The sequence below is a fragment of the Narcine bancroftii genome, chromosome 6 (assembly GCF_036971445.1).
Source record: "Narcine bancroftii isolate sNarBan1 chromosome 6, sNarBan1.hap1, whole genome shotgun sequence".
NCBI lineage: Eukaryota > Metazoa > Chordata > Chondrichthyes > Torpediniformes > Narcinidae > Narcine > Narcine bancroftii.
In genome coordinates, this window is record NC_091474.1 from 236,054,873 (window position 1) to 236,078,467 (window position 23,595).

Here is a 23,595-nt window from a genome sequence, read left to right on the forward strand (position 1 = left end):
TGTATCTATGAAGAACTTCACACAAATATCCCCTGATCATTCGCCACATTTCTTCCGTACTTACCACGGAAAAAATCTCTTCCCAATATAAGCTTCCAATTTCCTGCCTGATAGCCTCATAATTCCCCTTACTCCAATTAAATGCTTTTCTAACTTGTCTGTTCCTCTCTCTCTCCAATGCTATTGTAAAGGATATAGAATTACGATCACTTTCTCCAAAATGCTCTCCCACTTAGAGATCTGACACCTGACCAGGTTAATTTCCCAATACCAAATCAAGTACAGTCTCTCCTCTTGAAAGCTTATCTACATATTGTGTCAAGAAATCTTCCTGGACACACCTAATAAACTCTACCCCAACTAAACCCTTGCTCTAAGGAGATGCCAATTGATATTTGGGAAATTAAAATCACCCATCTCGAAAACTCAGTTAGTATTACACTTTTCCAGGATCTGTTTCCCTATCTGCTCCTTGATACCCCTGTCCCTATTGGGAGGCCTAAAAAAAACACCCAGTAAAGTTATTAACCCCTTCCTGTTCCTAACCTCCACCCACAGATTCTCCATTGGCAATTTAATGCTGATAAGTGTGAGGTGCTTCATTTTGGTAAGAAGAATCAGAATAGGACATATGTGGTAAATGGGAGAGCATTGAGGAATACAGAAGAGCAGAAAGATTTAGGAGTAATGGTACATCGTTCCCTGAAGGTAGTAACTCACGTGAATAGGGTGGTGAAGAAGGCTTTTAGTATGCTGGCCTTTATCAATCATTGCATGGAATATAGGAGTTGGGAGGTGATGTTGAGATTGTATAAGACATTGGTGCGGCCTAATTTGGAGTTCTGTGTGCAGTTCTGGTCGCCTAATTAGAGGAAGGATATAAACAGAGTGGAGAGAGTGCAGAGAAGGTTTACCAGAATGTTGCCTGGGTTTAAGCATCTGGAGTATGGGGAGAGATTGGACAGATTGGGTCTTTATTCTTTGGAGCGTAGAAGGTTGAGAGGGGATTTGATAGAAGTATTTAAGATTATGAAAGGGATAGACAGAATGGATGTGGATAGACTATTTCCGTTAAGAGGAGGAAAGTTTAAAACAAGAGGACATGAGTTAAGAATTAAGGGGCAGAGGTTTAGAGGTAACATGAGGGGGAACTTCTTTACTCAGAGAGTGGTAGCTGTGTGGAATGATCTTCCGGGAGAAATAGCGGCGGCGGAGTCAATTGTATTATTTAAGAAAAGGTTGGACAGGTATATGGATGAGAAGAAGATGGAGGGTTATGGGCATTGTGCAGGGAGGTGGGACTAGAAAGGGGTGTTTGGTTCGGTGCGGACTAGAAGGGCCTAATGGCCTGTTTCCCTGCTGTAATTGTTATGTTATGTTATGTTAATCCCTCCATGACATCCACCTTTTCTGCAGCCATGCCCCTGCCTCTTTTGTCCTCCTCCTGGTCCTTCCTGAAACATCTAAAACCCAGCACTTGAAGTAACCAATCCTGTCCCTGAGCCATCCAAGTTTCTGTAATGCCCACCACATCACAGCTCTAAGTACTAATCCACGCTCTAAGCTCATCCTCTTTGTTCTCAATGCTCTGCGTTAAAATAGACATCTCAAATTGTCAATCTGAGGGAGTCCCTTCTCTGTCACCTGCCTCTCCTCTCTCACACACTGACTCCAAGCCTTCTCTATTTGTGAGCCTTCCACCTCTTCCCCAGCCTCAGCAAATCTTCCCGCCAGGATACTGGTCCCCCTGGGATTCAAGTACAACCCATCCTTTTTGCACAGGCCACACTGGCCCCTAATGAGGTCCCAATGGTCCAGAAATCTGAATCCCTGGTCCCTGCTCCAATCCCTCAGTCACGCGTTTATCCTCCACTTCATTCTATTCCTACACTCACTGTCACTTGGCACAGGCAGTAATCCCAAGATTACTTTCTGGTCCTGTATCTCAGCTTCCTTCCTAACTCCCTATGCTCTTCTTCCCTTTTCCAATATGTTCCATGACCTCTGGCTATTCTCCCTCTCACTGCAGAATATCTTGAATGTGATCTGAAACATCCCGGACTCTGGCACCTCGGAGGCAAACTACCATCCAAGTTTCTTTCCTGCATCCACAGAATTGCCTGTCTGACCCCCTAACTACAGAATCTCCTATCACTTCTGCCTTCTTCTTCTTTTCCCTACTCTTCTGAGCCATAGAGCTGGACTCTGCTTCCCCTAGGTAGGCTGTCCCCTCCCAACAGTACTCAAGCAAGAGTACTTATCGTCAAGGGGGACAGCCACAAGGATAATCTCTAGTACTTGACTCTTCTCCTTTCCCCTCCTGACTGTGACCCACTTGTCTGCCTCCCGTGTCCTCGGCGTGACCAGCTGCCTATAACTCCTTCCTATCACCTCCTTGCTCTCCCTGACCAGACAAAGGTCATGGAGCTGCAACTCCAGTTCCCTAACGCGATCCCTTAAGAGCTGCAGCTCGACACACTGGGTGCAGACATGGGAGGCTGGGAGACTCCAGGACCTTTCACATCTGACACTTACCACAGAACGCCAGCCTCACACACATACTTCCTGTCCGCAATTAACACTGGTAAACATACCTCGCCTCATTACTGCCTAAGTCCATTCAGCCACCACTCTGCTACCTTGTCACTCTGCTGCCCACTTCAAACGCACCACCGGCTCAGGAAGACAGCAGCGTTACTGCCTCACTGACCTGAGGAAGGCCACTGGGTTACCGCACCAATGACCCAGGGAGGCCTGCAAGGTTATCACACCACTGACCCGTGGAAAGTCGCAACGACCACCGACCCTTGGAAAGTTGCAGTGCACACACACTCTCAATCATTCAATTCTAACGGGAACCACCTCCTCTAAGCCACTTCAATAGAAAACCATGTGATGCAAATGAACTGGTTTGTTTTTTTGCTCCACAGATGTTGTATGACTTGGCGTAATTTCTCTGTTTCCAGCATATGCAGGGTCCTGATTTCCTATTTCTGTCTTAAACAGCTGAAGTTTTTTTTTCTCTTTTAAGGAGTGAAATGGAATCAAGGCAGACAGATGGAGTTAAGGTGCAGACATGGAATTCCATGGCCCCTCCATTGTGAAGAAATGTGTTCGTTCAAGGCCTGACTTGGAAAAATCATGTTTCTACTTATTTATACATTACTGGGTCATAATAATGTTAATTCTCAAGAGTTTGGCCTTTCTGGAACTGCTGAACCACATCTTGTTAATATTCCAAGATGCTTTGTCTACAGAAGAGTTGACTGTAAAATGCTATAAAAATTCCAGAACTGGTGCCAATTTCAATTTGCGCTGCCGAAAACGAGCGGACAAAAACTGAGGATAGACTTCATGAAGCAAAACAAAATCTTTCAAGCCTTCACAACTGTTTAAAAAAAAAGTATGAGAAGGCAAGTGTCCAGCCAGAGAGAAATCACAAGTTCATGTTCATTGTCGTATGTGTCAATATGTGATTATAGGCTCTTCTGCGAGCAGACCAGTTAGACATCTCATATGTAGACACAGCAGAGATTGTGCAGAGTTATGCAGGAGACAGGGAGAGAGGGAGTGGGAGAGCGAGAGAGACAGACATGCCCAGAGAGAGATTTGAAAAATAAAACATTGAGAATTGATTACAGCAGATGCTGTTGCATGGCAATAAGCAAAAAGACACTGGGAGAACAGGACCCAGTAAGAGTTGGAATAAAGGCAGCAGAATTTCAGAATAATTTTGATGGTTCATGGCGAGAGGGCAGTGAGGAAAAGTCTGGAGTAAAACACAAAAGTTTGCAGACGCAGTGATTGAAGATTGATTGTGCTGTCAAACCAAGGCCACCCGTAAATTGGAGGAGCAACTCCCAATATTCTGTCTGGGAATTCTCCAACCAGATGGCATTAACATCGACTTCTCTGGCTTCTGCTTGACTACTCCCCATTCTTGCTCTCCTCCCTATCCCTCTTCCTTTCCACCAGTTCTCCACCCCCTTCCCTTGCGCCTTCCCTCCCTTATCTACCTATTACCTCCTGCCTATGGGCTGGAGTTCTTACCCTGCTCTACCCCCCACTATTTTGTTTGGCCACCTGCCTACATTTTGCTCATACCTTGATGAAAGGCTCAAGCCAAAAATATTGGTTATATATCTTTATCTTTGCTACATAAAGTACTCTATTTGACCTGCTGAGTTTCTCCAGCTTTGTGTTTTTACTGGGGAAAAGTCTCCTGGCAACAAAGGATTGCTTGAGGGATTTGGAGGCAGATGAGTTGAGGCATGGTGAAAGGTTGATACTGATCAGATGAACCAAGTTGTTCCTGTTCAGCTGAGGACCATGGTCAGTAAGAAATACAGGATGTCCTGATGAACCAGTGGCAGTGAATGGATCTATAGGTAGTGCAGAGGTAGAAAGATTTCAGCTTGGACATAGAACCTATTGCTGTCCTTGTGCTTTTGATGAATAGTCACACATAGACAAGAAAGAGAAGGGTGCCATAAACAGACATGAGAAACTACAGATGCTGGAATCTGGAGAAAATAAAAATCAATTTGCAGGAGGAGCATCAGTGGGGAAAAAAAAAGAAATGGTCGATGCTCTGGGTTGAAACCCTTCATCAAGACTCCGACATATTGTTTCTTGTGCCAAAAAAATAGATTCTTAAGGAGTTAGTGGAAACCTTAGGCTAGACTTAGGCTAGATTTAGGCAGCCTCCTGAGATGGTTGTTGGACAAGATCGATTTATGAAGAATTTTGTTGTCAGCCAGGTCAAAGGATGGAGAAAAATAAGGACAGGAAGTTTACTTCAGTCACATAAGAATATAATTTGTTATTTAACAAGGGTAGGAATAGGTGAGACAGTGAGGGAATAGGTGTAAATGCAAGTGTTGTACTCACAGGGGTAGGTACCAAGGGTAGGGTGGGGGGGGGCAGTGGTGGTGGTGGGGTGATTGATGGTTACAAATGAGTGGCAAGGGAATTATTCAGGGAACGATCGCTAAGACGTGAATGGTGGTGGGATCCAATTCTAGGTGGTGGAAATTACAGCTGAATGATATGTGGGAGATGGAGGCTGGTGGGATGAGAGGTTAGGATAAGATGAACTCTCCTTGTTTTGTGTGTGTATGGAGAGGGGCGGTGGGGGGGGGGGAGGGAAGAGAAAGGATCTAGGGGAGATGTGTGGTAAGAGCAGATGTGGATGAGGGCTGAGTAAATGGCAATAGAGGGAAACAATGATTTCTGACGAAGGAGGACATCTACAGATGCTCTGGAATGGAAAGCCACATTCTGGGAGTAGATTGGGTGGAGGAATTTAGAGAAAGGAATAGAATCCTTACAGGAGAGAGATTGCGAAGAGGTGTAGTCAAGGTAACTGTGGGAGTTGGTGGGTTCATAGAAGATGGCAGTAGATAGCTTGTCTCCCAAACAGAGACCAAGAGATTGAGAAAGAGGAGAGAGTTACAGAGATGGATAAAGTGAATTTAAGGTCAGGGTGAAAGTTAGCAGCAAAGTTAATAAAGTTGACAAGCTCATCGTGGGTGCAGGAGGCAGCACCAATATTGCCTACAATGTAGTGGAGGAAGAGTTGAGAAGCCTTGCCTGTTTGGGCTTGCAGCATGGATTGCTACACAAAGCCAATGAACAGACAGGCATAGCTGGGACCTATGCGGATACCCAAGAAAGGCACGAGCCTGAAACGTTGACTGCCTTCTACTTTCTGTGTATGCTACTTGACCTGCTGAGTTTTTCCAGTACTTTTGTATACTGAAGCAGACTTTAGCACCTGCAGATGCTACATGACAGTGGGTTTTATGACATTCATTTTTAGCGCAACACTTCACTATAATGCTGCCAGATCAAACAATGCAAGAGGGTGAACTTGAATTTGTGTAAAGTGATACAGATTACAGAGATCAGTAATTCACCTTATTGTTACATTCCTTCAGGATAATACTCTCTAGTTCTGCTTCGTGAAGAAGCTAAGAAACATTACAGAAGTTTTGCAGTTGGAAATTCCCTAAGGTAATAACTGATACAAATGCATAACCAAAATTTGTACAATAAATAAATGTTCTACCAAATTGAGCAGGTTTAATGTTAAAATCTATGAATGACAATCATTTAAAATATAACAGAAGATGTTGGAAATACTCAGCAAGCTATGTCACATTTCACGAGAGGGAAAAACCTCTGACTTTTCATCAAAGAACCTGCAACGTGATTCTGGATTCTTGCTCATGAACTGGATGAAAGGTTGTTCACCTGAAACACCAACTCTGCTTCTCTCTTCACAGAAGCTGCCTGGCCTACTGAGTATTACTAGTACTTTCAATTTTATTTCACCATCTATGATATTTTGCTTCTAGAGAAAGCCATTTGGTCTCTTTGGTCTACCATCTGGTCATGGCTAATGGTAGCAACCCTACTTGATATACCTTGGTGGTTCAAGAGGGAGGGAGTTGAGGTACTAGCTAAGTACACCATTTAAAAATCTAATGAGAACAATGAAAGAACAATAGAGCAAAACACAAAAGTCTGCAGATCCCATGATTGAAGTAAAATCACTATGCTGGATAAATGTTTTAGACATACAGCACGGTAACAGGCTATTTCGGCCCACAAGACCTTGCCATCCAATTTCCACCCAATTAACCTACAACCCCAGTACATTTTTGAAGGGTGGGCGCTGCGCTAACCATTACACCAACTGTGCCTCCCATAAAATCAGCAGGTCAAACAGCGTACTTTACGTAGCAAAGATAAACATACATAACGCACTATTCGGGCCTCAGACCTTCATCAAGGTATGAGCAAAATGTAGGTAGGTGTCTGAACAAGATGGTGGAGGTGGAAGAGTGGCAGAGGGAGAAGCACAGTCCCACAGGCAAGAGGTAATAGGGAGGTAGGGGACAAGAGAAAATGGGGAGGGGGGGATAGTTCTGTGAATGGAGATGGAAGGGGGTGGCGAGCTGGAGGAAAGACAGAGGGATGGGAAACAGAGGGAGAATGGGGAGGGTCTAGCAGAAACTGAAGAAGTAGATGTTAATGCCACACATAATATTAGGTGTTGCTCCTCCGATTTACGGGTGGCCTTGGTTTGGCAGTGCATGAGACCATGGACAGACATGTTGGCGCAGGAGTGGGGCACAGAATTGAAATGGTTGGCCACTGGGAGATCCCCGTCATTGATGCAGACAAAGCAAAGGTACTCAGCAAAGCGATCTCCAAGTCAGTGACCAGTCTTTCCGATGTAGAGAAGGTCACAACAGGAGCATTGGATGGAGTAGGTGACTCCCACAGATTCACAACTGAAGTATTGCTTCACTTGGAAGGACTGTTTGGAGCCCCAAATGGTGGGTGAGGGAGGAGGTGTGGGTGCAAGTATGGCACTTCCTGTGGTCAAAGAGAAAGGTGCCAAGGGGGCAGTTAGTAGGAAGGGATGAGTGAGTCACAGCGGAAGGGGTCCCTATGGAAGGCGGAGTGGGAAAGATGTGTCTGATGGTGGGATCACGTTGTAGGTGATGGAAATCGCAGAGGACAATATATTAGATGCGGAGGCTGGTGGGGTGGGGCAGATGAGGACAAGGGGAATTCTGTTTTTGTTGTGTTTGGGGGCCAAGGGGTCCAGGGCAGATGAGTGAGAAATTGAGAAAATGCGACTAAGGGCTGAGTTAATGGTGGTAGAGGAGAAGCGATGTTTTTTGAAGACTCTGCCAGGCAATGAACTTGGAGCTAAGAATGGGATCTATGATTCATCAACTTAAACCAATTTTAATGTTTAATTATTTCGTTTTTGATGGAAGGCCATCAACTCAAATAGACAGCACTTTGCCATTCCACTGATACTGCTTCACTTAATAGTTCCAACATTATCCTTATATAGTAAATCAAGTCTATTAAATTATGGTTAATACTGTCAAACCAATCATTATTTCTCCAGCACAGGGCAATGAGTGAAGGATTGTTGCATCATGCAAACTAATCTGTCACTTATAGCAGTGAAGGTACCAGCTATGATTAACAGAAGGAATTACCATAATGTGGCCAAAATGAATCTAGCCTTCAAAATTAGCTTAAAAGCAAGAAGTGATCAGGTTCCAATGGCAAAATAATAATGGGAAACAATATGGGGAACAAAGAGCTGGAGGAAAGGAGACAGAGGGATAGGGAAGAGCGTGAGAATAAGGAGGGGTTTAGCAGAAACTGGAGATACTGATATTAATGCCAATTGGTTGGAGAATGCCCAAGTGAAATTTCAGGTGTTACTCCTCCAGTTTACAAGGGGCTTTGGCAGTTCATGAGGCCATGGACAGACATGTTGATATGGAATTGGGATGCAGAATTGAAATGGTTGGCTCGTGGCAGATCCATGCCATTGATGTGGACAGAGCAAAGGTGCTCAGCGAAGCGATCTCCTACTCTGCGTCCAATCTCTCTGATGCAGAAAAGGCCACGACAGGAGCACACTGGTTGTCAGAGTTTATGGAGCTTAGCAATAATGTCAACAGGATTCTTAGAGTTTTATAGTTAGACAGCCCAAATTGTCCTTGCCAATCAACATATCAACTTGAGCTAGTCCCATTTGCCTCCATTTGGCCCATATTTCACCAAGCCTTTTCTATCCATCGACCTGTCCAAATACCATCTCTGCCACACACAAATTGTCAGTGTATTTCACAAACAGTAAAGATCCCAGGACCAAATCCTGAGGAATCCTGAGGTTCCAATCAGAAAAGCATCTTTCCACTATCACCCTCTGCCTCCTATCAACAAATAGATTTTAAATTCATTCAGGCACTCACTGTGGTTTCCATGTGCCTTAATCTTCTGACTAGCTTAACATGCAAGAACCCTGTTGAAAGCCCTGTATAGCCAACATTTACAGCCCTGCTTTTAACCATCTCCTTTACAATCTCTTCAAAATATTCATTCAGTGAGGCGCTATTTCCCACAAACAAACCCATGTTGACCACCCCAATCAGCCCTCGCCTTTCAAATGTATGGGGATCCTGTCCCTCAGAGTTTTCTCCCATAATTTACTTAATATTAATGCAAAGCTCACCAGCCTGCAATTTCATGACTGATCCCTGCTGCCCTTCTTCAATAAAGCAAGAGTGAAAATAATGGATTGTCAAGACAAGTACTGATGGTGAATTGTTACCTCAGAAGATCCAGGTGCTCCTGTATCTGCCGATTGCTCTCATTTTCACCCCTCCATCTCTGACTTGATAGAGGTGAAACTTCATTCATCAAGTACTTAAGTAACCAGTGAGTGGTGTGAATAACCATAACCATATAACCGTTTATAGCACGGAAACAGGCCATGTCGGCCCTTCAAGTCCGTACCGGTTCACTTGAACAACTCCACTAGCTCCTCCGCAAACTCCTGAGGAAGTTGAGGCTTTCTTCATGATGCCATTGGTGTGTCATAAAAATAAAAAATGAAAAATGGAAAAAGCTATTCTCCGGAAATATGAGAAATACCCCCTGCTCTTTGTGATTTTTATAAATGATCTGGATGAACAGGCAGAAGGATAGGTAATATGAAAAGCAATTCAAAATGGAGGATCACCTGCTCATAACTTCAAGTTGTACAGAGGAACCCTTCAAATTATAATCTCTTATTCTAAATAGAAAAATAATGACCAACCACAACTGTGACCATAAGCCCAAAAGACATCAGGAAACTTCTCTTTTAGCAATCCATGTAGTCTGATCTCAGCAAGAAGCCTCCTTGAAACTCACCATTATCCTGGCAGGGATTCTTTGATAAAATATTGTAATGAGACAGCTCGGATTCCTGTTCCATCTCATGTTCTTGAGACCCAATATCAGGTTGGTTCTTTTTTGCAGTTGTCTCCTCCTCCTCCTCCTCCTCCTCCTCCTCAAATCCTTGGCTTTCTTTCATGTTAAAAACAGTACTGGGTGGTTCGGGACGTTTCAGTGGCAATCTCTAGATGGGACAGAAAATAAGAAAAACAGCTGATAATTTTGACATTATATAGAAACCAAATTGGAAAGATTCGATCATGAAAATATATGGAGTTAAATACCTTAGAACCAGCGAACATTACAGCACAGAAACAGGCCTCTTCGGCCCCTCTAGTCTGTGCTGAACTTTTTTTTTGCCTAGTCCCACTGACCTGCACCTAGTCCTTAGCCCTCCATACCTCTCCCATCCATGTACCTGTCCAAACTCTTCTTAAAATTGAGCCACCGCTACAGCTGCCAGCTCTTTTCGCACTCTCACCATTCATTTTCTGTGAGAAGAAGTTCCCCTCATGCTCCCCCTAAACTTTTCCCCTTTCACTCTTAACTCATGTCCTCTGGTTTGTATCTTACCTACCCTCAGTGGAAAAAGCCTATCTACATTTACTCTGTCTATCCCCCTCATAATTTTAAATACCTCCATCAAATCTCCCCTCAATCTTCTATGCTCCAGGGAATAAAGCTCTAACTTGTTTAACCTTTCCCTGTAAGTCAGTTCCTGAAGTCCAGGAAACATTACAGTAAATCTTCTCTGCATTCCTTCTATCTTATTGATATACTCCCTGTAGTTAGGGGACCAAAACTGACACAATTCCCCAAATTTGGCCTCACCAATGTCTTGCACAACTTTACCATAACATCCTAAGTCTAATACTCCATACTTTGATTTATGAAGGCCAATATGCCAAAAGCTCTCTTCACAATCCTATTCACCTGTGACACCACTTTCAGGGAATTATGTATCAGTATTCCCAGATCCCTCCATTCTACCACAGTCCTCAGTGCCCCACCATTTACCTTGTATGTCATTTCTTTGTCCTTCCAAAATGCAACACCTCACACTTATCTGCATTAAATTCCATTTGCTATTTTCCATCCCATTTTCCAGCTGGTCAGATCCCTCTTCAAGCTTTGAAAACCTTCTTCAATCTTAGTGTCATCTGGAAACTTGCTGATCCAATTTATCATATTATCATTAGATCATTGATATAGATGTAAAGGTTAAAACCTTGTGTTTTTACTTCTTAGTTAATTTTGTGCCTGTCCCTTTAAGAAATTGTTGTTTGTAGTGTTACCATAGTTACTGTGATGTCACATGTTGTAATATCCAAGTGGACGGAGAGCTTGTATCTCATTCTTTGAAGAATTATGACAGAGATGTGAGCTCGAGATACTTTTCTTATTTCATCTTATTTTGTTTATTTCTTTTATATCAATATCAAGCTACTTACAGCTGCAACTACAAAGTTTGATTTATCAATTTAAATTAATATGATAGCAATTTGGAATATCATCGCTTATATTTCTGTGAAGATGGCAGGCTTTGAAATTGGCAAATATTAGAATTTGGAAAGTGTCATCTGTAATAGATGACAAACAACAATGGTCCCAGCGTCGTTCCCTGAGGGACACCACTAGTCACAGCCCTCCAGTCTGAGAAGCAATCATCTGCCACTAATCTCTGGCTTCTCCCGTCCAGTCATTGTTGAATCCAGTTCACTACTTCACCATGAATACCTCGCGTCTGAACCTTCCTGACTACCTCCCATCTGGGACCTTGTCAAAGTCCTTACTAAAGTTCATGTGGACAACATCCACAGCCTTTCCTTCGTCAATGTACCTGGTAACCTCTTTGAAAAACTCTATAAGATTGGTTAAACATGCCCTAATCAGTTTCTGACTATCCATACATAAACATGCTTGAAAAACTCAGAAGGCCACGAAGTGCTGATAGGAAGTAAAGGGTAACCAACATTTCGAGTGATACATGAAAGTCTGCAGACGCTATGATTGCAGCATCCATAGGAGGAAAAGGTATTCTGTGTAACCGATGTTTCGGGACTGAGTGCTTCTTCAAAGTATGAGTACATAGCAGACAGGGTCCAGAATTAATAGGTTAGGGAGAAGGAACAAATGGCCAGGAGGAGGTGTACAGACCAACAGACAAAAAATATTAATTAGATATGGATAGGAAGACAGGAGGAAAGGTGAAAATTGATGGGTGGGGGTTGGAGTTTGGCTTTGTCAGTGCAGAGTCAGGAGAAAGAGAGAGACCAAGGTAGAGGGGAGGAGATAATAGGGATAAATGGGGGGGGGGATCAAGACAGAACATGAGGCATTGTTCCTCCAATTTGCAGTGGTTTCAGTCTGTAAGTGCACGAGACCATGGACAGACATACTGATTGGGGAATGGGGCAGGAAATTGAAATGAGTAGCCACTGGGAGATCCACACTACGGTGGCAAGGTGCTTAACGAAGCGATCTCCAGTCTGCATCCAGTCTCTCCAATGTACAGGAAACCACAATGGGAGATGTCTCCTGCAGATTCACAAGTCAAGCGTTGCTTCACTTGGAAGGGGCATTTGGTGTAGCTTTTCAAACTTGTGCAGGTTTATGTGATGACTTGACATGTATTCACCACTCTCTGTGTTGACCAAATTCACTGTGGTAGAATGATGTCTCTTTGAAAAGTACTAATTATTTCACTGCAAGCCTTGCCTATTGCATACACCAAACTTGCATGGGGCTACAAGAAGCCCCAGAGAAGCTGAGCGATAGACCACTGTTCCGTTTCTGGTCTGTACGATTTCAATGATGCAGCCCGATTAAGCTGGAATTTTACAGCAAGGAATCCAAAAGATTCAGAAACTGCATTAATTTTTGAAAGTATCCCCAATCTGTAAGTTGGGATAAATTCAGATTAAATAAAAAAAATTGGGTTTTAAATGGGTTTGTTGTCTTCAGAAAGTAAAATGCAGAAAGGTAACCTCATGCAGGTTTATAAGAATATGAGGAGCGTAGACAGGATAGTCGCAGTCATTTCCCCAGGGTAGCAGAGTCTAAAACTGAAGGGCATAGAGGTAAGGTGAGAGAGGAGAAATTTAAAGGGGACCTGAGGGGTAACTTTTTCTCACAGAAGGTGGTGGTAATACAACATGAACTGCCACAGAAAGTGATAGAGGAAGATATAATGTGACAGGTACTTAAGATAGGAAGGGAGTGGGTGATACAGCCCTCATGCAGGTAAATATTCTGCAAAAGAAGCAGACAGGGTGGCAAAGAAGGTGCCTGGTATGCTTACCCTCATCAGTCAATGTATTGAGTTCAGGAGTTGGGATGTCACATTAAACCTGACCTATACATGATGTTGGTGAGGCTATACTAGGACTTCTGTGTGCAGTTCTGGATGCTCAGCTATTGTAAGGAGGTCAATCCACTGGAAAGAGTACGTAAAAGATTTGCAACGATGCTACCATGACTGGAGGGCTTGAGTTACACGGAAAGACAATGGACTAGGGCTTTTACCCTGGATCTTCAGAGGCTAAAGGGAGACCCCATGGAATTTTATATAATCGTGAAGGGCATCGATAAGGTGAATAGTCACATTCATTTTCTAAGGATAGGGGAGTCTTAAAACTAGAGGGCATAGATTTAATGTGAGAGGAGAAAGATTTAAAAGGGGTTCCGAAGGACAAGCTTTTCATATAGAGGGTGATGCATATACGGAATGAGTTATTAGAGGAAGTGGTTGAGTCAGGTATATTTACTAAGAAAAACCATTGAAATAGGTGTACGAATAGGAAAGGAATGGGGCCAAAGGAAGGAAAATGCGACTAGCTCAGGCAGGCAACCTGGCTGGTATGGATGTGTTGGGCCAAAGGGCCTGTTTCTGAGCTGAATAATTTGATGATTCTGAAAGCAATTTGGATAGTTGGAGAGGAGATGGCCTGTAGGACCTGTTTCCGTGCTATACAGTTTACCTCAGCTGAAATCTTCTAGTTATTTATGCGCTCAATAAAATGTTAATTATTTAAAGTACAGTAATTATAATGATTTTTAAATTCTTTTGGGAGTCTCAGATGGATTGACAGACAAGTGACCTGTCTCTGTCACAGCAGCACCCCTGCTATACTGGGGGGGGGTCAACAGATTGAGGAAAATTAGACCCAAGCATCCTTATCATGTTAGCAGAGCCACTGGGGGAGGGGGTGGGGGGGGTGCGGGAGAAGGTTGACAGGGACGCTGTCTGGCAATGGGGTCAAAATCTAACCACTTGGCCCAACAGAACTTGGTTTGGTTCGGTAAGCATTTTCTTCATGTCATTTTCTTTCAGACTTAACAAAGCTCTACTAAAATACACAACTGACGAAGCTCCATGCAATGAATTAATAAATGCACATTGCAACTGCAGAGTTTATCATCACTGATCACCAACCAAACTTTTTAATCTAAAATATAAACAGTCAGTTGTCACAACTCGGATCAAAGTGAGGCAAGCAAATCCCTTTGGGGCTCTTGATGGGAGAAGAAAAGCCTGAAACCCAATTAAAATAAAACGAGCAAGAGCCCACAGTAAGTCAGCTGCAGCGGAAAGCTACCTTTAATTTGCCTTGATGAGCTCTAATCCAAACTTTATAAGCGTACCTCCAACTGGCTCAGCATTGGACTCCTGTCTCCTACTGTCATGACATCTGTGCATTAAGAGCCAATTTGTTTCAAATCACATGTAGCTGTACTTGGTCCAGGAAAGGTTACTTTACAAAAGACCTTTTGTAATGAGCAGAAATTTGAGGAAATCGGCCAATCTACAGTCAAATCCCTGAATGCAGAGATATGCATCCAATCTGTTTAAGGGTAGCTTAATGGTCATGAAACAAATGGCCCGTGGAAGATAAAGTTCTTGGCTTTCCAATTACATTCTGAAGCAAAACAGACAGCTGATGAACAGCCCAGGCCTCAATTTTTGGTCGGCCCCCCTTTTACTTTCTATGCCTGCTGCATGAGCTGATCTGTTGAGTTTCTCCAGCACTAAATGTGGAGAGATGTTGACTTGTGGACTCAGTGGTGATAACATACAAAAAAAGAACCATGCATGACATCCACATCCCACCCCCCCCAACAAAAAAACCCTTTTCCTCTGGATTAAATCAAATTCACTTTTAAATAACCATATTACTGCGATGTCAGAAATTCAAATAATACTGAAAGTACAAGGAAAGCGGGTGGAGTTGGTTTTCTTTTGGTTTTACTAAAACCCTCTGGGATTTTCAGGGCACGTCAGGACCCTGCTACTTTAAAGGAGCTTCCCCAGTCACAATCCCTCTGTAGATTAAATTTCGGCAGCCGCCTGTAAAATATATGGCTTGCCGTTTGTACTTGGAAGGTCTGACTGATGCAGCAGCTACTAAAATTAAATTTGACATTTAGCAACTAATGTCTGTGTAAGCATTTTGGGAGCTAGTACTTAAATTAGAACCTGCTGAAATCTTTGGAATCTTTCTCTTTGGAAAAAAAAAGTTTGGGAACAGATCTGCTGAAGAGATATATAACGTAGAGCAGTATATTATAGGAACAGACCCTTCAGCCAATGTCTACGTCGGACACGATGCGCAAAATTTTGCTGCTGACACCTGATCCTTATCCCTATAATCTCTGCCTATTCACGTGTTTATCCAGAAGCCTCTGTAGCCTTATTGTCGCAGCTGCTTCCATCATTACTCTTGGTACCTAGCACATCAATTAGAATGCAGGCACCTACCATTCTCTGTTGGGAAAAAAAGGGCCTGCACATCTCTAATTTTCCACCTTTCACTCTAAATTCATGTCCTTGGGAAAATGAGTCTGACCATCTACCCTTGCAAAGCTTCGTAATTTTATAAACTTCTATCAGGTTTCCACTTATATTCCGAAGCTCCAGAGAAAAAAAAATCCAAGCTTGTGCAAACTCTACCCAAAACTCAAACCTTCGAATCCACGCAAGATCTCTTCTGTACACTTCACAATGCCTCCCCATCTCTCCTGTGATCAGGGTAACCAGAAATCCTCCCAAGTGCAGCCAAAACAATTTTATACAGCTGCAACGCAACTTCCTTATTCTTATACTCAATGCCTTGACCAATGAAGGCAAGCATGCCATATGGCTTTATTACTACCCTATCTACTTGCGTGGCCTGAATCCTGAGGTCCGTCTGCACATCAATGCTTTTATGAGTCTCCCTTAAAATATAAAATTAAATATGAGGTGTGACAGAGGTGGTTTGGGAGGAATTGTTGGAGAACTTGCAAGCACACATTTTAAAACACAGACTAGTTGCAGGACTTTTGCAGAATGCTTTTTGCAGGAGGCAACAAAGTATTGACAGCAGCTTTCCTGGGAGAGCATGTGATCTTTGCAAGCAGCAGAGAAGAGTTTTGCTCTCAGAGAGGGAAGGTGTGAAACAGAGAGGAGAGAGACAGAAATCTGTTCCAGAGGGACTAGCTGGCAAACTTTGGAAGGCTGCCTGGTCAAAGGATAAGAAAGGTGTGAAAGAGGACCTGAAAAAAAGAGGATCATCTGGAGAACCCTGAGGAGAGAAAGTTTCGTCAGCAAAACTGATTGAGAAGGAATCATTTGCGGATGTCCTAGAAAAGGAATCTCTCTCTGAAAACCAGCAAGAACCTTCCTGAATGGTGACCATTTGCTTGTTAAGCACCAAAGACTGGTTAACTTTGTTAATGCTAACTTCTGTGCTCAATACAAGAATTGCCTGCAACCAGTGAGATTGGACTGTGATCCAAATAACTTTTCTAATCTTAAATATACATTATACACACCTGCGCTTAGTATTAGAGTGGGGGGGGGGGGGGTAGTTTGGTTGGTTAAGTAATAAGTTAAAGTTTAATTCTGTTTTCTTGTTCAAATATAATTAAAAACAACTTTTGTTTAAGTAACCCTGTGTGGTGGTGCATATCTATTGCTACTGGTTTTTGGGGTCAATAACAAGAGGTGATAAAGTTAAAGGAATTAAAAGAGTAGACGAGAATTTCTCTCATCCAGTTGGTGGAGCAAATTTGTAACTCATTACTGAAAGCCTAACAGCATATCAGTCACATTTAAAAAAAAACACAAGCAGCACATGAACTGCAGTAACCTAGAAGATGCAGAACGAGGAATCAGTTGGTCAGATCTTTATTGGTGGACTCGGGCATAGCTGAATAAATGGCCGTATTTTGTGCTGCAAGTTTCTATTAAGTTCAAACTTTGAAATTGCCCTGCACTTAGTTTGAGTAAAAGTGCTTAGGGATGAGTAGTTGATACTCTTTTGCAGTAGAGCCATGAAAAACATGCAGTACCGAACAAGGCCTGAGGCTGATGAATGTGTTCTGGGCTAGTCTGATTCGCCTGCACTTGGCCTGTTTCCATCTAAACCCCTTCTCTCCACAAGTCTCTCAAAATGGCTTTTGAATGTTATAATGGTGCCCAAACCTACAACTTTCTCTGGCAGTTTGTTCCAGATACATACTACCTCCTCTGAGTGAAAAAGTATCCCCTCCATTTCCTTGTTAGTGTCTGTAAAGAGGGAATGGTGCACTGAGCTGTCTCTTTCACTCAAGACTTTGAGCTGAGGCCTTGTCCTCTCGTTTGTGACAAATTTTATTGTGCTTCTTGAGAGGAAAATGAGCCTCTCATTTTCTTTTGCCTCAAAATTTTTTTGGGAGAGATCCTACATTAAAAATGACCCGACTTCAAATGTAATCCACCAGTTGTAAAGTGCTTTATATCATGTCCTGAGATGTGAAGGGCTCTGTATAATTGCAATCCTTCCTTTTGATCCAGATAATTCTCCCTGGGGCTTTTTGAAATTACACTACAGCAATATCCAAGTACATTATGTTAGTACAGACTGCGATTTAAAATCTGATTCCCTGAGAATCCAAACCCTTGGCTATTGCTCTTTTTTTTAATCAGTTGGTGTCCTTAATAAGTAATCGTCCAAAAACAGGGAAACACAATCCAAAAAAATATAATTTTGTTCTGATTTATAAAAGATGTAAAATGTAAATTCTTCAGAGAAATAATGTACAACCCATTAAATTCATGATGGTATAGCGTGCGCGCTACGCGAAGTGTGGAGTAAGAATGACATAAGCACACATTCGAGGTTGAAGACTGACTTATTGCTCTGTCAGCTCTGTTAATGCTCTCTCCCTGCCTCTGATGACAGGTGTGACATCATCGCAGCGCCGGCCTCCGACTGGCTGGCGTTCCCGCCAATGCCTGCTGTTTCCCACAGAGCAGGAGGTCACGAGGGATGATGGCCGTTGATCCCTGCAGGGAATCGCCACGTTCGCCAGCCATTTTGTGAGCCCGGTCACATCTTGGTTCATGGGCCACTTCACAACCCACTCCCAGAACCAGCGATTGGAGTGCCCGCTGCCACTTTGGGCAGCCTTCCTCTGCGTTGTGGGGGCTGAGTCTCGACTGCCTGGCTAATGTCTACGTGGCTGGCTTCAGGCGGTAAAGGCTGAAGGTTTCCTCTTTGTTGGCAATGTCCAATACACACATCGACCCATTATGCCTGATGACTCTGTATGGCCCCTCGTATGGCTGTTAACACAAGAACATAGTCATAGGTATGCAAGTCCTTGGGGATGAAAGATTTGGCCATGCAGTGGGGTCTGTGGAGGGGCTAGAGTACCTCAGCTGTTTCAGTGCGGCCATGGGGGTTTTCAGATCCTTGGCAGCAGCCAAGAACTCCACTGGGGTTACCAAGGGTGCCGCAGATCATTTCTGTTGCGGAGGCATTAAAGTCCTCTTAAATTGGTGGCCAGCAAATCGTAGGGGGATGGTGCCGTAAGTTCATATAGAGATGCTGTTCACTGCCCTCAGAGCTGGGCCTGACTTTGTATTCCAGGTATCATGGGCCGTGGGTGGGGGAAGGTCACTTATTTTGGCACTGGCGTCCACAAGGAACCAGCTTTCTGAAAGTCTCACATGTGGAGAAGGCTGTCACGTTGGCCAATTGCCGCAGCCATTGACGATGGTTGGCCATGATGTTTCCCTGAAACGTGCAGAGTGGGCGGCATCAATGGGCCCCTGCACCCCATCGTTGATGGTAATAGCAATATGGCTGGGAAAGGGGTGGGGGGGGTCCACTTGCATCTCCTTCTGCTGTGGCCTTGTTGCTGGCTGGGGTCAGGGCTTGGCGATCTGTCCAACTGAGGCGCTGTTTTTTTTTTGCTCTCCAGAGCCCTGGCTGCGACTTTCCTTGGGTCGCTGAGGTCCTCGTCACCGAGCAAGAGTTGGATATGCTCAGGTAGCTCCTCCAGGAAAATCTGCTCAAAGAGCAGGCAAGGCTTGTGCCCCTCGGTCATGAGGGTGGATGGAGCCCTATTTCCCCAAAACGTCCACGTGCAGCAAATGGGAAGCAAGCTTGCACCATGAAAGCTAGAAAGTGCACGCTAGTAGCTCTTAGAGGGCACCATATTTGCCTTGATCCAGATGCTGCCGTTGGAAATCGACGACTCTCACTACCATGTCATGGTTGAGTGAGCTCACTATGTAGCAGTAGTGGGTGTTGGTGGTGGTGATCTGTCGAAGGTGGAACTGGGCCTCGGCCTGTACAAACAGCATGTGTGGCTGCAACACCCTGAACGTTGGCAGTTTTAGTGAGACCAGTTGGAGAGCTGCTTGGTCCGTCATGCTCAGGTCCAACTGATGTTTGGACCTGTTGGGGGTCACCAATGGAACTTGCGTGCTACGCGAAGTATGGAGTAAAAACAACACATATATTGTCGAATTGAGGTCGAAGACTGATTTATTGCTCTACCAGCTCTGTCTACATTCATTCTGTACCTCTGACGACAGGAGTGACATCATCGCAGTGATGGCCTCTAATTGGCTGGTGTTCCTGCCATTGCTTGTTGTTTTCCACCATGCAGGAGGTCACGCAGGACAATGGCTGTTGGTCACTGTAGGGCCATTGGTTCACCGGCCATTTTGTGAGCCATGTCGCAATTCAATTTGCGGGCTGCTACAGCGGAAATAAACTCTCAGGCAATGAGTTCTGAGGTTCTGTGAATGAATATTCATTCCTCTCTAAGAAGAATCAGAATAGGACATACGTGGTAAATAGGAGAGCATTGAGGAATACAGAAGAGCAGAAAGATTTAGGAGTAACGGTACTTGGTCCCCTAAGGTAGAAACTCACGTGAATAGGGTGGTGAAGAAGGCTTTTAGTATGCTGGCCTTTATCAATCATTGCATGGAATATAGGAGTTGGGAGGCGATGTTGAGATTGTATAAGACGTTGGTGCGGCTTAATTTGGAGTTCTGTGTGCAGTTCTGGTCGCCTAATTAGAGGAAGGATATAAACAGAGTGGAGAGAGTGCAGAGAAGGTTTACCAGAATGTTACCTGGGTTTAAGCATCTAGAGTATAGGGAGAGATTGGACAGATTAGGTCTTTATTCTTTGGAGCGTAGAAGGTTGAGAGGGGATTTGATAGAAGTATTTAAGATTATGAAAGGGATAGACAGACTGGATGTTGATAGACTATTTCCGTTAAGAGGAGGAAAGATTAAAACAAGAGGACATGAGTTAAGAATTAAGGGGCAGAGGTTTAGAGGTAACATGAGGGGGAACTTCTTTACTCAGAGAGTGGTAGCCGTGTGGAATAAGCTTCCGGGAGAAATAGTGGCGGCGGAGTCAATTGTATTATTTAAGAAAAGGTTGGACAGGTATATGGATGAGAAGAAGATGGAGGGTTATGGGCATTGTGCAGGGAGGTGGGACTAGAAAGGGGTGTTTGGTTTGGTGCGGACTAGAAGGGCCTAATGGCCTGTTTCCGTGCTGTAATTGTTATGTTATATGTTATGTTATGTTTGAGATGCATGTGTTTTGGACTCCATTGTTTTGATGGGACTAACTTTGAGACATTATGTTCTCAGCAGTTACAGCTTTAGGTTAAAAACAACCCTGTCCAAGGAAATTAAAGCCTTCTTATTGCCGTTTGTTACACGTTAAGGTATAAAGAGACACGAGGCACATCATGAGAAATGACCTTTTCGGCTTCATTCAGAAATGATTAATGCAGGATGTGCAACAGTCAGGTATTCTTTAAGTTGGCACTGAATAATAGCATTAGGGAAAATTAGGAGAAGCTGTACCTCAAGAGAGGGGAGAGGAAACCCGAGTGTTTGGAGGAAGCCCATGCAGACACAGGGAGACGGTGCCAGATTTGAACCTGGGTCACAGTGCTGAAAGAGCATTGTGTGCTAAGCGTGTTTATCTTAAATACATACAAGAGTTTTCTTTAAAATTAATACCTTCAAATTAGCAATATGGAGAGAACAAACCACCAGGGTCAGGGTAGAAAGTTGCTGCTATTCCCAGCCACCATCTTTCGGCCTTCAGTATGACAAAACTCCATCCTGTTTCCTTCCCATTACGGTTAGTGCAATCGCCAGCGATTGGGACTTGGGCTTCGAATCCTGCGCTGTCTGTAAGGAGTTTGTATATTCTCCCTGTGTCTGCGTGGGTTGTCCTCAGGGGCTACTGTTCAAAATGTACCCAGGTTGTAGGTCATTTGGGTGTAATTGGCCTGGAAGGGCCTGTTACTGTGCTCTATGTGTAAATTAAACTAAAAAAAAAAGATTAAAAATTTTTAAAAATGTGCGCTGCTATGACACAACACTGATTTTGGAGCACAGAACAGAGCTGGAAGAGTGGTCATTGCCCTGTTTCACTTCCCTCACATGCTGCCGACCATTCTGAGTATTTCCAGCAGTCTTATTTTAATTCAGATCTCCACCAACAAACTGTGCAACCTTTGAAGAGCTACTTTGTATCTGTCTGAAAAACCAGGTCGGAAACTTTAGACAAAATAACCTGCTAACCTCCATGTTATTTTGTGTGTAAAAATGAGAAAGCATTCATACTCACTGTAGTCAAAGGGTGAATGAGCTGAAAATATTCTTTGCTTGATTCAAATGTGGTATTTAAATTTAAATTTTAGACATACAGCACGGTAACAGGTCCTTTCGGCCCACCAGCCTGCGCCACCCAATTGCGGCCAATTATCCTGCGCCCCGGTACGTTTTGAATGGTGGGAGGAAACTGCAGCCCTCCGGGAAAACCCACGCAGACATGGGGTGAACGTACAGGCAGTGTGGGATTTGAACTCCAGCCCAGTAACAGCATTGCGTTAACCATGCCACCTTTTTCAGAGGAATCTTAAGAGTTATCTTCTGAAGGTTTGGTAATGCTGTGGAGGGCACTTGAAAACACACATGAAAAATCTCCCACATCCTTGGCCATTTATAGAAAAAAAAATTACAAGCTCTGTCATTCAGAAGGTTGTGAAGAAGGGCAAAAATAAATTATATTTAATAAACAAAATATATACATTGAAGCATATTCAAAGCTTTGATTTATCCATCGAAGATCAAACATATTAAATCCTTTAGTCTTGCTGGGAATATCTAGCTAACCATTCGCCAGAATGAGAGACTAATTAGCAGCTGTAGCAAGATCCCAATAGCGTCTATCAGGCATATATCGACCACAACACATTCTAGCCTGTGGCTTTGTGCTTTCTTCAGCCTCATAAGTAATTCAAAGCTCTGCTACTAAAAAAAAATCATTATTGCGCCTAAGGTTTACTACCTCTTTTATCCATAAATAATTCAGATGATAGATTTTTGTGTTAAATAATCAAACCTCTTTGTCACACTGCATAAATATCTCATTTTACAACCAGATTGCCCATGGGGATTTTTAAAAAATTCTTAAAACATATAGCGATCCAATTTATTTTTGCAAGACACTCGTTTTTAAATCACTAGAGGGGTGGAGAGGGGACAGAGGCAAAGAAAAATAAACAAATTTTGGAAGTAAGCTCATGGAAAAGACAATTCAGGAAGGTTTACTGAAGGAACCTTGCCTTCAAAGACCATGAATGCCTGATGGCTGTTCATGTAAAAAGCAACAATAAATTTGCATGCTCTTATAACCAAAACATGTTTTACAATTTTTGTTGGGCACGGTTGCATTCTTGTTTGGTGATGCTCCTGGGTAAGATGCCAAGAATCAAGGTAGAGATCAAACCACAATTATACTGGATGACAAAACAGGCTCCCAGAGTTAAATGGATCACTCTTATTCCATCCAATTCAGCTGAAATGTTGTGGTGAGAAGTGAATGAAAGCTTAGATCTGTTGGACTGAATAGTCTTTGTTTCCTTGCCTAAGGAACACATTAGCTTTAGAGAGATGCTGAGCCCAGCAGGGCAAGAGAGATGAATTGACAAAGACAACCTGCACTGAAGCATTATTGGGTTAAGGAGTGAATTGCCACTAATTCTCATTAAGCTCCTTCACACAGCCAGACTCAGTAATTCTTTTAAATTGGCAAGGTCATCAGCATTTACCGTCTCTTGAATGAAACTAGATAGAGACAGATGGAGCAGATTAAGTGGCGAGCCTTCCATAGGATTGGTTTGGTTCCCTGGTTTTTAAAGGAGGCACTTCGGCAATGGCAGAGCTTTACAAATGGATAGTAGTAGTGCAGGGCATTCTTCACCGACTGACAGAATGTTCCCACTTCACTTACCCCAATTGTACCCGTCTTCAGTTTGAACTTCTTCCCTCCCTTCATTGCCCCGAACATGGGCATAACAATTTTCTTTGGTTTGGTACCTGCATCTCCAGCAATCCTTTGAAATTAAACATTTAAAAAAAAATCAGACATCTACAACATCACTGCTAAAACACATCCTTCACTGCAAAGGTTTTAGTAGAAATTCCACCTCATGCAGAGTAGTTTGCAAACATTTTTTAACGTATAAATGATTTCA

At 43.3% G+C, this 23,595-nt stretch overlaps 1 protein-coding gene across 3 annotated transcripts in view; it reads right to left on the reverse strand.

Moving 5' to 3' along the window:
• The window catches only part of slc4a1ap (solute carrier family 4 member 1 adaptor protein), a 173,747-nt gene that overhangs the window by 48,672 nt on the left and 101,480 nt on the right, over positions 1-23,595 (reverse strand). For all 3 annotated transcript variants that reach the window (XM_069887742.1, XM_069887743.1, XM_069887744.1), the window contains exons 9-10: positions 23,352-23,454; positions 9,739-9,946 (exon numbers count right to left, since the gene is read on the reverse strand). In XM_069887742.1, the coding sequence (XP_069743843.1) occupies positions 9,739-9,946; positions 23,352-23,454 (311 nt within the window). The remainder of the gene's footprint in view (positions 1-9,738; positions 9,947-23,351; positions 23,455-23,595) is intronic.